The 16,370-nt window shown below is 36.4% G+C and overlaps 1 protein-coding gene across 1 annotated transcript in view; it reads right to left on the reverse strand.

Moving 5' to 3' along the window:
* The window catches only part of nell2a (neural EGFL like 2a), a 77,371-nt gene extending 61,726 nt beyond the window's left edge, over nucleotides 1-15,645 (reverse strand). The window contains exons 1-4 of the mRNA XM_077711222.1: nucleotides 15,171-15,645; nucleotides 14,904-15,032; nucleotides 2,184-2,334; nucleotides 483-656 (exon numbers count right to left, since the gene is read on the reverse strand). Coding sequence (XP_077567348.1) covers nucleotides 483-656; nucleotides 2,184-2,334; nucleotides 14,904-15,032; nucleotides 15,171-15,222 — 506 coding nt within the window. The 5' untranslated portion in view covers nucleotides 15,223-15,645. The remainder of the gene's footprint in view (nucleotides 1-482; nucleotides 657-2,183; nucleotides 2,335-14,903; nucleotides 15,033-15,170) is intronic.
* Between the last annotated feature and the right edge of the window lie 725 nt (nucleotides 15,646-16,370).

Genomic DNA, 16,370 nt, shown 5'->3' on the forward strand with positions numbered 1-16,370 from the left:
TGAAAATTAAATTTTTGGTGATTTTTTTCTGCTATTATTTTTTTTAATTCATAAAAATTTGAAAATCCACGCTAAAACTTTTATTTTATTTATTTATTTATTTATTTTTCCCCAAGATGGGGCCATCACGTGTAAGCCAGTGGCAGTAGCTCTGTCCACTCTTATTTTTGTTTTGTGTTTTACAGCCCCTCTATCTTTTTTAAATGACATTTTAATATTTCTTAATACATTCCATTATACTTGACTTTGTACTTTATACTTTTTTCCTTTAATGGTGAGTATGTTAATAATTTAGTCCTTTTTTTCTGTTTATTTTTCATATGTACTGTTAACGGATGCACTTTTTTATATGTATCCTATCTTGTGCTGACCTCGCCCATCTGTCACATTTTCAAAGTCAATGTGGCCCCCGGGCCCAAAAGTTTGCCCACCCCTGGGTTAATTTGTGGGTCGAGTCTTCTGGAAAAAGTCAACACATTTACCTATTGCAGTCCACGTGTAGGATGACATGAGAAGCGCTGACGGCAACAGAGACTTTGTGCCACTGGTCGTCAGCCAGGCTGTATGGAAAAACCTCGGTGTGGGCCTGCCGTCCTTTGGTGCGGTAGTGGAGGCGGACCTCGCTACGTTGTCCACTGCTCTCCAGCTCCAGGTACCTGTGGAGAGGAAATTTAAATAAAACTGTCTGAAAACAAGTATAGGCTCTCAGCACGGATCCGATCGGCAAGCTGTTCCGTTTTAATCAACGGTCGTCAAGCGGAATATAAAAACATGGCACTTGAGGGTAATAACAACCAAACAATAGTGTTGATCATTTATGGGAGCACCAATAAACATGTTTTTTTTTTTGTAAAAACTGAAATGATTTCTCATAGTCGTTGACTTAATGCGTTTGGGAAATGAGATGCTAATTTTTCCGGGGAGGCTACTGTATTTTCTGGCATATAAGCCGCACCTGTGTATAAGCCGTACCCTGAAAATTGCAGATTGCAGTTTTGTGCATGTTAAGTCTAATTTATGCACAAGAAAATGTATAAAATATAAAAAGTATAAAGTATATAAAGTATAAAGTATATAAAGTATAAAGTATATAAAATATAAAGTACATAAAGTTTAAAGAGTATAAAGTATAAAAAGTATAGAGTATAAAAAGTATAAAGTATATATAGTGTAAAGTATAAAAAGTATAAAAAGTATGAAGTATAAAAAGTATAAAGTATAAAAAGTATAAAGTATAAAAAGTATAAAGTATAAAAAGTATAAAGTATAAAAAGTATAAAGTATAAAAAGTATAAAGTATAAAAAGTATAAAGTATAAAAAGTATAAAGTATAAAAAGTATAAAGTATAAAAAGTATAAAGTATAAAAAGTATAAAGTATAAAAAGTATAAAGTATAAAAAGTATAAAGTATAAAAAGTATAAAGTATAAAAAGTATAAAGTATAAAAAGTATAAAGTATAAAAAGTATAAAGTATAAAAAGTATAAAGTATAAAAAGTATAAAGTATAAAAAGTATAAAGTATAAAAAGTATAAAGTATAAAAAGTATAAAGCATAAAAAGTATAAGCATAAAAAGTATAAAGTATATAAAGTATAAAAAGTATAAAGTATAAAAAGTATAAAGTATAAAAAGTATAAAGTATAAAAAGTATAAAGTAGAAAAAGTATAGTATAAAGTAATGAAAATGATTAAGTGTAAAAAGTTTAAAGTGTAAAAAGTATAAAGTACAAAATCAAGAAAGTAAAGGAATGTATTAAGAAATGTATTAAGAAATATTAAAATGTCATTTAAAAAAAGATAAGAGGGGCTGTAAAACACTAAAAACAAATAAGAGTGGACAGAGTGACGGCGCCATCTTGGGGGGAAAAAAACGTCGGTGGGCCGGTTTAAAAAGCCTAACGGGCCATATGTGGCCCTCGGGCCGTAGTTTGCCCATATGTCTGAACTGGAACATTACGACGATTCGTTGTTAAGGTCTCATCAGTTTTCTATACACGATAGCGGGCTTCATTCATTGACGGATTGTGAATAAAACATTAGCATAGCGGATGATTTGTTGTGTTTACCCGCCCGCCGTGTAAAACATGAGCATAAAAGCGGCAAATCAAGACATTCCATCAACATCCAAATGACGGCGATGACACAAGCTAAGCTATGACCATAAACGGGGGGGCTACCAACCTGTTTTCCGACTGATGGATAGAGAAGATGACCCCCGAGTTGAGGCGCTCTTGCTTGAGGGTCACCAAGACGCTGAACTCGTTCTTTCCTCTCAGCTTGCCGACCATTTGCTGCGAGACCCCGGCGGGGGCTTTCACTTCTCTGGAAGAACCTGCGTAGGTTGCAAAATAGGAACACAGTTACACTTGAAACTTGGAGTTAAAAAAAAAAAATGCTATTTTTTTGAGAGGTTAGACCAGATGTGGGCAAACTACGGCCCGCGGGCCACATACGGCCCGTTAGGCTTTTTAATTCGGCCCACCAACTGTTAAATAATGTGAATTTATAAGTGAGGGATCAATGTGAATACAGTAATCCAGGGGTGGGCACATTTCTGGCCCGGGGGCCACATTGGCTTTAAAAATGTGACAGATGGTCAGCACAAGATACGATAACATATAAAAAAGTGCATCCGTTTACAGTACATATGAAACAGAAACAGAGAAAAAGGGACTAAAGTATTAACATAGTATTATCATTAAAGGAAACAGTATTAAATACAAAGTCAAGTAAAAAGTATAAAGTAAAAAGTCAAGTAAAAAGTACAAAGTCAAGTAAGTAAAGGAATGTATGAAGAAATAATAAAATGTCATTTCAAAAAAGGTAGAGGGACTGTAAAATACCAAAAACAAATAAGAGTGGACACAGCTACTGCCACTGGCTTCTGAGTGACGGCGCCATCTTGGAAAAAAAAAAAATTATTTGGACAACGTCGGCGGGCCGGATTTCAAAGCCTAACGGGCCAGATGTGGCCCGCGGGTCGTAGTTTTAACATATCTGGAGTAATCCCTCAAATATCACGATGAATATAGATGGACGCGATTAACGAAAAAACACAAAGTAGGATCACCCCCATTATTACTACCACAATACATGTTTTTGCACCTATACAGAAATACAGTAGTAGTAGTGCAAAGGTGTATATTTATTAAATACTACCACTATAATCATATCAAGACTAATGTCATTAATTTCTAAATACGGTCAAACCTCTACTTACGAAATGAATTAGTTCCCCAACGTTTTTCGTGACTTGAAAATTTCGTAAGCAGAAATGTACTTTATATGTAAATTCATTAAAATCCCCCAAATACGGATACATGTCAAATTTTAGTCCAAATCCTTCATCTTGTGTACATAATATACGATATTTGAAGGATTACTGTATTGCACAATTTTTTCTTGTGGAAAAAAGTGGGCTATAGCCCCAGTTAAGAACATGTTGGTGTCGTCCAATTGGCCGAGAAGAATAGATGAAATATGTCTTGGATCCGAGTAGACAGGGTCATCTTTTACAGCCTAGCGAGATGGTGGAGTGCGATTCCCAAGGGGGCGCCCACCGTTCCGCTTTCCCAAATCTATTCCGACTTCCATGCGACTTTAATGGAGACATCAATAAATGATGAATTCCGCGGAAGCCATGGCTTCAACGTGTTCGCTTCCCTGCCACCAATTGCATGCCACATCCCTCGACTCGCTGGCTGGCTGGGGCGCTACAGGGAAGTTGCCGTGGCGACTCCTCATGCGGAAGGTGAACGCAGCCAATTAGCGCAATTGGAATAATTAAAGAGAATAAGACACATTGGAGAATGCTATGGCAGTTATGAGTTCAAACGGATTTGGGAGTGAATGACTTGGGCAGATTTGGGAGAACTGGCAAGTGGTTTTTGGTGTTTTTAATTAGTTTTTTGGAATCCGGGATCTAATTATTTGGTTGTTTTTTTTAATAGGGGAGAGAAAGAATGTATGATAAATTTAGTCTGGAACTAGGAAGGTGGAACTGTTTGGATTAGCGATTGTTTTGGACAAATGTGGTTTAAAACATTTTTATTAATTTTGGTAGAAATGTCAGTCAATTGGTTTTGGATTGAGAACTAATTTGGGTGAGAATCCAGACAAAATAAGTCCAGGATTGAAAGAAATGTATACTCAAACTCAGGTATAAACTGCCGTATTTTCTCCATAAAATGGTTGAATTTTGCAATTTTTTCGTGTATAAGCCGCCCTCATATTCACCATTTTCACTTCCATTTTTATGGTTTTAATAGGGAGTACAAATATCTTACTTGGAAGGGAAAATTTGAAGAAAAATCATCACATAGTATTTATGAGATAGTGTATAAATGGAAAGGATTGTCTGCTGGATTTCAAAAAACATGGAGGTCTTGTGATCAGTACAACCAGGAAGTGTGTCTTGAGTGGTTTAGTTTGTCATGCAAGATACTTTTTTTTAAATTTCAATCATAGACATCAACATAAATATTGTTAAGTGTTTTATCTGTTTATTTTTTGCTCCAATTTGAAATCAATGACCGTATCGACTGCATTGTCTAGTGTTATGGTGTCATGGAGTCAGAGGAGTCATGGAGTCACAGAGTCACAGAGTCACATAGTCATAGAGTCATAGAGTCATAGAGTCATAGAGTCATAGAGCCATAGAGCCATAGAGCCATAGAGCCATAGAGCCATAGAGCCATAGAGCCATAGAGTCATAGAGTCATAGAGTCATAGAGTCATAGAGTCATAGAGTCATAGTCATAGAGTCAAATAGTCAGAGTCAAAGAGTCATGGCATTTTTTCTTTGACATTTTGCATGTCATGTCCAATTTGTGCGCATATAAGCCGTACCCTTGATTCAATATTTTTGTTATTTGTTACAAACACGGCTTATATGCGAGGAAAATACATTAAATCCCATCAATCCTTCACCGTTTAACCACTGTAAAAGAAGCAATCTAACATCAAGTATACAAAAAAAACACTTATAACTAGAGCTCCATGAGATATCTATTCCGAATATGCTTTTTCTAGAAAGAAATGGACCAATGAGAGCCGAGCCAAAACCAAAAGTGTTCAACACACCTGTTTTTCTAGCCCCAGTTAAACATATTCCAATTTTCAGCGCAGTGTCATTGATGAAGACCGGCCAGATGGCCCTGTTATTGCGACAGGAATTTTAATCTGCCGCGTCAACAGATCCCGCTTAAAAAGCTAAATGCCAATGACCGACCGCTATCGCCACTAAGCTGGGAAATTGATGGAAAATACTTCCTGTTGATATCCCGATCCATGTTTCAACACAATTCATAACCTTTGCGAGCCACACGGGGGTGACGGAGCGGGACAATATGCCATCTTCGGCCTGTTGCCGCGTCGCCATATGGTTAACAAACCTAGCATATTTTGACACTGGAGAAATGAGCGCGGCGGGAGCAGGTGTTGGGGCGTGTCTATAACGTGCCAAGGTTGATGGTTGATGAGGAGAAGGGGGGTGGGTGGGGTTGGTGGCGTGGGCGGAGCCTTGGCAGCCGCCAGCTTTTGATCTATGAGGGGAAGGGGGAGGGGGGGTCGGCTCAAACGGGATTTAACGGGGTCAACGAGCGCTGGCAATTTTTTTTATTGAGTTTGAGTGATGAGAATGAAACCCAGGAATATGGTGTGGGATCAATTAGATTAGATTAAATAATGTTATTCATCCCATATTCGGGAAATTGTGTTGTCATAGTAGCAAGAGCGTGAGAATACAGACACAGAAAAATATATTTTAGACAAATAGGGTGAAAATATGTTAATAAATAAATGAATAAATATATAAATAGATAAGCTTGTTGCTGAAATATATATACATATATATGTATTCGAGAAATTTGACTGTCACAGTAGCAAAAGGGTGAGAATACAGACACAGCAAAAGACATTTTAGAAACAAATAGATCATAAATATGTTAAAAAATAGATAAATACATACATAAAATATAGAAATAAAAAGGTGTGTTGCTGAAATATATATATATATATATATATATACACACACACACACACTATTTGTTTTTCATGTTTTACAGCCCCTCTATCTTTCTTTAAATGACATTTTAATTTTTCATAATACATTCCTTTTCACTTGGCTTTGTACTTTATACTTTTTACTTTAATAATGAGTGATGAGTATGTTAATACTTTAGTCCTTTTTTTGTATGTTTATGTTTCATATGTACTGTTAACGGATGCACTTTTTTATCTGTATCCTATCTTATGCTGACCCCACCCATCTGTCACATTTTTAAAGTCAATATGGCCCCCACCGGGCCCAAAAATTTGCCCACCCCTGTGCTAATGTAAGACCAGCTAACTGTGATCTTTACCGCCTCCCTGGAAGTACAACTTCCCTCGTAATGACAGTGAATGTCACCGTACATATTAGTTTATCGGCTTCAATGGTCTAACCCAGCTTTGGGCTCGGGTCTAATCACATAACTTCAGGGTGCTTTAAAAAAGGGGAAAACTCGGTCGGGATGCAATTTCCATCCGCTACACTTCTAATCTCACACTATCCGATGCGGTCTTACTTCTGGCCGACTAGCGGCGCCTCCCAATCGTCGGGCACGTGTTCGCCGTGGCACGAGTTGGCCCGTTTTGCATTTAGAACAGGTGCTCGGCGGCACAGCTTGAGAGTCCAGATACGCTGGGCTTTGGAACAATCCTTTTCTCACACATTGCTTCTTTCTGCCTCGACCGGCATTTACAGCACCGGGCTTTTGTGCTAAAAAGAGAATCCTGTGTAGCTTTGGAGTTTTTTTTGCCAAGAGGAATAAGCTTACCAACATTTAGGACAAACTACTGTATTTTCTAGCATAAGCTGTACCCAAAAAATGGGTTAAAATTGTTGAATTTGACAATTTCTCGTGTAAAAGCCGCCCCCTGATTCACAATTTTCTCCTGTACATTCATGGTTTTAATAAGGAGTACAAATATGTTACTTTGAAGGGAAAACTTGTAGAAAAAATACCTTAAAATCATTAAATTTGACAATTTCTCGCGTATAAGCCGGCCCCTGATTCACAATTTTCTCTTCCATATTCATGGTTTTAATAGGGAGTACAAATGTGTTACTTTGAAGGGAAAACTTGTAGAAAAATTACATTAAAATCATTAAATTTGACAATTTCTCGCGTATAAGTCGACCCCTGATTCACAATTTTCACCTCCATATTCATGATTTTAATAAGGAGTACAAATATGTTACTTTGAAGGGAAAATCTGAATAAAAATCATTCTGTTTGGTGATTCACATTGCTACTGTTAGCTGTCATGCTAACCAGCTAAAAAAAGCTACTGATTAGCAAACATAGTAGCCTACCATAACATGAAGAGTATTTTTGAGCACCATCTTTTCAACATACAATACACCAACTGCCTGTAAACCCTCCAAAAACAACAACAACGCACATTATCCCTCACCACACTTCAACTTTCTAGATCCCACTCTAATTTTCCAACCCACCCATTTCCCACCAACTCGAATCCCCACGCACTTAAAGAGGCCAAGCGAACGCCACGATCCAAACGGCAGGAAGAAAATCCATCCAGAACTCGTAGAGCGCGTGGTCTTCATTTCATTACGCCACCATTCTAAAAATAACGGCATATATTTCCGACGACCTGTTTTGTGTGTCAACCTGAGCGGAAAAAAACCGAGGTTTTGCGTAGGAGACTTCGGGGAGAGAACATCTCTCAAGAGCGATTACCGTAATGACCAACTACCTCTAAATCCTTCATATACATCAACTCACATCTCTGCTTTGGACTAGCCCAGAGCTCTAACCGCTAGCAGGGCCCTGTAATATGTATAAGAGATAGATCTATGACAGAAATCTAATGAGAGAAATCTAAGAGAGAGATATCTAATGAGAGAGAAATCTAATGAGAGAAATCTATTGAGAGAGAAATCTAATAGAGAGAGAAATCTACAAGAGAGAGAAATCTACAAGAGGGAGAAATCTACAAGAGAGAGAAATCTACAAGAGAGAGAAATCTACAAGAGAGAGAAATCTATAAGAGAGAAATATATAAGAGAGAAATCTATGAGAAACCCATGAGAGAGAAATCCATGAGAGAGAAATCTATAAGAGAGAGAAATCTATAAGAGAGAAATCTATGAGAAACCCATGAGAGAGAAATCCATGAGAGAGAAATCCATGAGAGAGAAATCTATAAGAGAGAGAAATCTATAAGAGAGAAATCTATGAGAAACCCATGAGAGAGAAATCTATAAGAGAGAGAAATCTATAAGAGAGAGAAATCTATAAGAGAGAGAAATCTATAAGAGAGAGAAATCTATAAGAGAGAAACCCATGAGAGAGAAATATATAAGAGAAACACTATGAGAGATAGCTCTATAAGAGATAGATCTATAAGAGATAGATACATAAGATCTAGATCTATAAGAGATAGATATATAAGATCTAGATCTATAAGAGATAGATATATATAAGATCTAGATCTGGATCTATAAGAGATAGATATACAAGTTAGGGTTAGGTCTATATCCATATCTATATCTATATCTATATCTATATCTATACCTATACCTATACTTATACCTATACCTATATCTATATATCTATATCTATATATGTATCTGTATATATAATGCATTAGCACATATACATAAGCCAGTCCCCCATCCTAAGGCAATGGGCATTTACCATGCCGCCCTGCCTACCCAATGTGCCTCCACTCTCCTGGAACAAACACTAAACGGAGCCAAGGGCACCTCCAGGAGTGCTTGGGGCAGCAATTGTTCCTCAACCCTTCCACGATTTTGCCTTCCTCCATGACCGCCTAGCTTGACATTCACCCACGCAATAACACACAAAGCGGAGAAGAAAGACGGCGGTCACCCAGCTGCGCCACCGCCCCGAGAGGATCGGTCGCCCGGAATGCATGATTAGGCCGGGCCGGTTTAAACAGACTTTTGACCCCAGGGTGGTGGTCCTATAATGTCACTGAGCGATTTGGAAAGGTTGTCAGACTTGTGTGGAACAGCCACGAAACAAAAACAAGATGGCGGCATTTTTTGGCATAAAAAGTCCATCTGACAAGAGAAAACTGCCAAGGGGGATTAAAACAGTCCAAAAGATCATTAATTGGTGCCTTAGAAGGGCAGAGAGTATCATAAAGACACTACACATTCCACCATTTTAATCTGCTGCCTTCTAGAAGGCGCTTCAGAGCCATAACAGCCAAGACAAACAGACTCAAGGACAGTTTATTCACATTAGCGGTCACCCTACTCAATGTACTGCACCTAGGACTTAATCAAGACTTATTACTACTACTTATTTATTTTGTTGACCACTTAATTATCTTTTAGTATCTATTGGATATTGATTCATCATTACCATATATTGATTATGTATGTGTGGGTTTGTTTGCGACCATCTTGCACTCTCAAAAACTTGGTGATGAACGTTTACAAGATCATGGAACTCATATCTTCTGATCTCATTGGATTACTTATTTATTTATTATTTATTGATAACTTATTTGTCTGTTTGTTGTTGGTATTTGTGCATTATGTGGTGAAAGCTTATTTAAAAAATATGCTTTAGCTCACGTAGCTCAACTTAGTAGCATTAGCTGAAGGGCCACTTTCCATTTTTGAGTAAAAATATTTAAAGAAAATACAAAAAAATCCAAAAATGTAAGTAAATAATTTTAACGTATGTTTAAACCTTGATTACCATATTTTCACAACGATAAGGCGCACCCTCAATGAATGACACATTTTATTTTTTTTCCATATATAAGGTGCTGTCTATTTTGTAGAAAATTTAAGACTTTTAAGTGTGCCTTATACTCTTGAAAATACAGTTTCCCCTCAGACATCAGCTACCATATTTCCACAACTATAAGGTGCACCACATTATAAGGCACGCCCTCAATGAATGACACATTTTATTTTTTCCCATATATAAGACGCACTGGATTATAAGGCGCTCTGTCTATTTTGGAGATAATTGAAGACTTTTAAGTGCGCCTTATAGTCGTGAAAATACGTTACTCGTATCTCAAATTAAATTTCTCCCCATAGAAATGAACTACCGTATTTTCACAACTATAAGGCGCACCCTCAATGAATGACACATTTTTTCCATATATAAGGCGCACTGGATTATAAGGCGCACTGACTATTTTTGAGAAAATTGAAGACTTTTAAGTGCGCCTTATAGTCGTGAAAATACGGTACTCATATCTCAAATTAAATTTTTCCCCATAAAAAATGAACTACTGTCAATGAATGACAATTTATTTTTTCATATATAAGGCGCACTGTATTATAAGGCACACTGTCTATTTTGTAGAAAATATAAGACTTTTAAGTGCGCCTTAAGGACATAAAAACATGGTATTTCTTTCAGTAAGAACGACGAAAACACCAAAAAACAACATTCTAATCAATGTAATTATTTTCCAAGTACAGAAAATGCAGTTTTCTACACACAAATACCCACACTGGGATGTTTTTTACAACAAATTCCTTTTCCCATCCATCTCTCTTCAGAGTGAATGCTGTCAGGGACACACACACACTTACACACACTTACACACACTTACACACACACACACACACACACACACACTTTGAGATGCAGCCACATTGAAGCCTTGACAACAGCAAAAAAAAAAAAATGGATGCTCTTGTCATATGTGCACCTTGCATAGGTTTGGTCGACACATTGGAAGGAAGACAGGAGTTAATAACGTGTACTGTGGGGGGAAGGGAGGCACTATTGGGTGTGGCTTGGGTGCTTTTTCTTAATAATGACACATATATATACCTCCATATTAAAAGATATGGAGGGAGTTTGGCCTCGTGATTGGATTATTTGGTCGTCATGTAACCAACCGGGGGGCTTCTTTACGAGGCCCGGACAGCTACTTGAAGAGCATCAATTGGGGGGGGTAGGAGGGGGGGGGGGTATGTACTCCGCATCTGCGGCACCCCCGCCTACTCCCATCCAGTGCATTCCACTTACTGGCGCTAAAACAAAGCAAAAAGGTAAGCCCTTGTATGTACACACTTGAGCTAGCATAGGAGCTAGCATGTGCTCTTGAACCATACTCATAAGTCAAAGCATTTGTATCGAAAAATATTTTTTGCCCATTGAAATTGAAATGTTATTTTTTTTCGTGTTTTCTCGCATATAAGCCGTATTTGTAACTAAAAAAAATGCGAGAAAAGACGGTAATAGAAAGCAGCATCTTCCTTAATCATCAAAGACTTAGTGTTGCTATATTCTTTTTCACCAGTAGATGTCAGCAAAGTAATATTTACTATTTGTTGGTTATTTTCAGTTTTGCAGTAAAAAAAACAACCATTACTAGATGAACCACTAACTTCCTTATGATATTGACCCCAATAGTGTGCTTTTAATTCATATAATATCTCAGAAATACCATTTTTCTTAAGATTTTCCCTTCAAAGTAACACATTTGTACTCACTATTAAAACCATGAATGTGGAGGTGAAAATTGTGAATCAGGGTGCGGCTTATACGAGAGAAATTGTCAAATTCGACCATTTTAAGGCCATTTTTTTTTTTAAAGATTTTTAACACAAATTGTAAAATTTGGCGATTTTTGAGGCCATTTTAAGGGTACGGCTTATATGTGGGTGCGGCTTATATGCGAGAAAAAAGAGTAACCTTCCTGGAAAAATTAGAATCTCACTTCCTTAATGCATAATACGGCTTATACGAGAAACATAATATAGCTGAAACAACAACAACAACAATACCCCTTCTACCTACCCCCAAAAATAAAGCCCTACGCCTAATAAACACCAAGTACTCTCAGTAGATGAGTACATAGACTTCCCCCATAAAATGTAACCAGGCTCCAATGTCTTGTGTTTCTTTGCCTGGAGTTAGAACAGAGAGCTGTCTTCCTTCCCTTCAGGCAGTCAGTAGACAAGCGTCTCAAGGCAGCAGCCATGGAAATGTTTTGCCCACAATCTAATGAGCTTCGGAACGTCACCGCGGGCTTGTCTCTGCCAGTGCCGGACGGCCGCCCGCCCGCCTTTTGGACATCCATCCATGTTGAATCAGCACAGATGCCAGACTGACTCTCCCCTCTTTTTTTCTCCTTCACGTCTCCCACTCACTCGCTTGCTCTCCAGAACTATTTCCATCACAAATGCAGGCCAAGCTCTGGTGCCGCACTGGTGAACTAAACTCAGCCATCCTAAACAGAACACAGCCTTTCTATGGGGTTTTTTTTCCTGAAGATGTACATGTGTTAAAGTGGTGGCTCGCGGGCCAAATTTGGCCCGTCTGATCATTTTGTGTTGCCCGGGAAAGTCAATCATTCTGTTTTAGGATTAAATTCAAATGATAGATCTAGATGTATATGACATTTTTTAATTTTCCTCCTTTTAAATCAATAATTATCATTTTAAATCATTTTTTTCTGTTTTTAGTTCAAAAATCATTTTGTAAAATCTAAAAATATGCATTAAAAAAGCTAAAATAAACATTGTTTTAGATCTATAAATAATGATGAGTACATATGTATATTACATTTCCTGATTTTACCCCATTTAAATCAATCATTGTCATTTTTTATCATTTTTCTGTGTTTTTAGTTCAAAAATTTGTAAAATCTAAAAATATATATAAAAAAAAGCTAAAATGAACATTGTTTTAGATCTATAAAAAATGAATATTCAGGGCTTTTACTCCATTTATGACAAACAAATTTTAGATATAATATTTTAAAAAATTATATAAATGGATTAAAAGAACTGGATCTAAAGCCCTAAATATTCCGCTTTAAAAGAAAGTCTTAATCATTATGTTCCATATTAAAGTGGAAAACAGAAAATATTTTCATATATTTTTAGATTTTACAAAATGATTTTTGAACTAAAAACACTGAAAAATTCATTAAAAAATTGCAATTATTGATTATAAAAGGGGGGAAATCAGGAAATATAATATCCAGCTATACTCTTCATTTGAATTTGATCCTAAAACATAAAGTTGGCACTCATGTTTTACTTTCTCGGGCCGCACAAAATGATGCGACGGGCCAGATTTGGCCCCCGGGCCGCCACTTTGACACCGTTGACATGAGAGTAAATGAGAATTTAAAAAAAACTGAAAAATTGTGTTCTTTTGGCATCCAAAGCCACTCTTCCCCTACATTTACAATTATTTTCAGTCTCCGAAAACCACATCAAACAAGAAAGCTGCAGATAAGAAGATATCCGCCAGTCAAAAAAATGCAGACCAAAAAAATGACTTCCCTGAAACGGTATTCTGGGGTCTACGAAATCTTTCAAGTCAACCCGGTCATGGATCTGAATGCCTAAAAATAAAAAAATGCATAGAGTTCCTTTTTGTTGCTGTTTTTCTTTTTCAACAATAGCTTTTTTATTTATTCCTGCATGGCTTTTTTTGAAGAGTTTTATAACCTCAAACTTTAGACCTTTTTGGGGATTTCAGGTGCCTAGATTTTTTTTTAATAATGGATATTTTGGATTTAATAAAATCACATTATGTTGATGTGGAAGAATGATAAAAAAGCTTTGATAACAACAAGAAAATCATAAATGGATATTATTATTGTTATATTGAAGAACCAAAAGTGAAATGTATCCAAATTATTTCAAAACTGGAGCAAAAAAAAACAACAACAAAATGATGGGAATTGGAAATATGGAATATTATAGTTTCCCTTCAGTGAGAATATATCAAATAGTATTATTTATTGCATGGCTACATCAAATGTACTGACTTTTATATATTTTTCAGTCTTAAATTGTGTATTTGACCTGAAAAACGTGAAGTACCACATTTATTTTGCCTTTGTACTTTTGTTGTTGTTGTTTTTTTCATTTCAAAAGAATCTGTAAACTTCTGGATTTCAAAATATGTGCATAAATTTACATCAAATACCATAAAAGCGTACATACTTGCTAACAAGTCAACTAATGTTGTTTGTGTGGGAGTCTAAGATAAAGTGAAATAATAGAAAGTACTTTGAAAATGTAATTTCAAAGAAAAGCTGACTTTGGAGAGACAAAAAATAACTATTTTTGTTTAAATATAATTCCTAAAAGGATTATATGACTGTGTTTATTATCTTGTCTGTTTTGGTGTTTAGTTGAAACTTTAAGATTAAGCTAAAAATGGAATACTACTTTAAGTAACAACTGTTATTATTGTTAGCCCCGTTTTCCCCATATGCTAGCCGCTAGCTAGCAAATTAGCATAAGCGACAAAGATACGCGCCTATAATGAATAGGCTACATTTGCAAATATTTTTTGTACTTTTTAATATCAACAAGCTTCAAGTAACCACACTCGACTGATTATTTTTCAATTATTTCCTTTTTTGGACAACAAAATGCTAATACTAACATGCTAATAAGCTACACTTCTACTCGTGACACCATCTAGCGTTCAACTAATTTTACTCAACTAGTCAAAGCAAAACAACAAATCCCAAATAACGACAAATATCTTGTACAACTCCCGTGAATGTATCTACCACTAAATCAACGTAAAAACATACTATAATAATAAATTCCACTCAAACTAACATTTCATCAATTCATGTCACGTGACTCTTATCGTTTGAACCTGGGTTGAGATCCACTTTATTTCTAAGTGTTTTAGGAATCACTTTTGTCTTATTTTACAAATTTATCACATTATAGAACTTGGTTTTGTCTTAAAATAAAGTTGACCAGCACCGATGTTGACTTTAAGTGTTTTTATGAGCAATTTCACGTACACGAAGCCCTTTGCGAGACAGCAAACCACCCAGAACGAGTTCGAAATATAACGAAAAAGCAAATAAAAGTCAAAAATAACGTCAAAAACATCACCATACCTTGAAAATGGAACGCTCTTGACTCTCTATGGAAACCTTGAACCTGATTAACTCCATCAAATCCATTTCCAGGCTTGATTTCCTCCAAAACATTGACACGAAGATCGGGGTCGACCCCAAAACCTTGCACTAATTAGCAAAAATACAAACATACGTAGTTAACACGACTACCAAACACGTTTTTACATTATTTTACCAAGTCTCGCTTGACAAATCCATTAAAAAAACATCTAAATGAATGATATTTAACAACATGGATGTCCTTACCTGAGAACGCGTCGACCATACAGGCAACCAGAAATAGCTGTAATAAACCCATGGTGAAAATATACGTTTCAAAACAAATTTTTACTCCATACTTCGTTCCACTTGTGGTAAATAGAGTACGATGATCGCCGTTTTGTTAGAAATCCAAGATGTTGAACAGGGGCATTATCCAAACTTTACATCGCCGGCGTGGAAGGGGAAGGAAGTCACGGAAAAAAAATGGCAGAGGTGCACGTCCAATGTGGTAATTAGCACTCCATGGAGGGCGTGAATCTCATTATAGTTGTATGATAAGATTTTTTGGGGGGAGGATAAAAAGCATTCAATGTGCTCCGAGAAAGCGCAGGTGGATGCGCGGAAGATGCACAAAGGGAAATGTGACGTTGCCTTTCCAGTGGCTCAACAGACGGTCCTGCCGCGGCGTGGAGAGAAGGGAAACGCTACCGCCCAGGGAGGAGGGGAAGGCGGGGAGCGGACCAGGGGAAGGCGGGGTAGGAGGGATGGAGAACTCCCTCTACTGTATATCATTACGCGAAGAAGCCGAGGAAGGGTGGAGACTCTGCGCCCTCCAGTGGTGTGGTGGTGTAACATACCAAAGCAAAATTTTGAGAACCAGGATTTTCACCGGGACATTTGCCCATGTCTATCCGAAGATAGTGCATGGTCGGACACTTTTCCACTGACACACCGCTGTTTGACATAGTCGTTTTTTCCAAGATTTTCGGACTTAGAAAAATTTGTGGAATTAGAAAATGGTGTCTTATGTGGGAATATTTTTATTATAGAAATAAAAATACAATTAAAATAAATACAACAAATAAAAAGTAATTAACGTTATGCAAAAAGTGTGTTTGTGTCTTCTGTGCGAACATATTACATAAATACATAAAAAGAAAATTAAAATATATTTAAAAAAAATAAAAATGTAATAAAAGTAGTCCAATCCAATGCAATTTTTCATTTTTTTATGTTTATGATGAACATGATACTTTTTATTGCTTATTTATTTATTATTAATCTATTTCTTTGTTATTTGTGCACTACTTGTTGACTAATGATTTTATGTTATATTATGTTGACTACTTATGTAATATTATTTGTCTGTTTGTTTGTTATATGTTCACTTTAAATCTCATTATATTTATATAGTATTAAATTCAATTTGATACATATATTATGATACATATATCTACCAGAACA

Source organism: Stigmatopora nigra, unplaced genomic scaffold, assembly GCF_051989575.1.
Source record: "Stigmatopora nigra isolate UIUO_SnigA unplaced genomic scaffold, RoL_Snig_1.1 HiC_scaffold_25, whole genome shotgun sequence".
NCBI lineage: Eukaryota > Metazoa > Chordata > Actinopteri > Syngnathiformes > Syngnathidae > Stigmatopora > Stigmatopora nigra.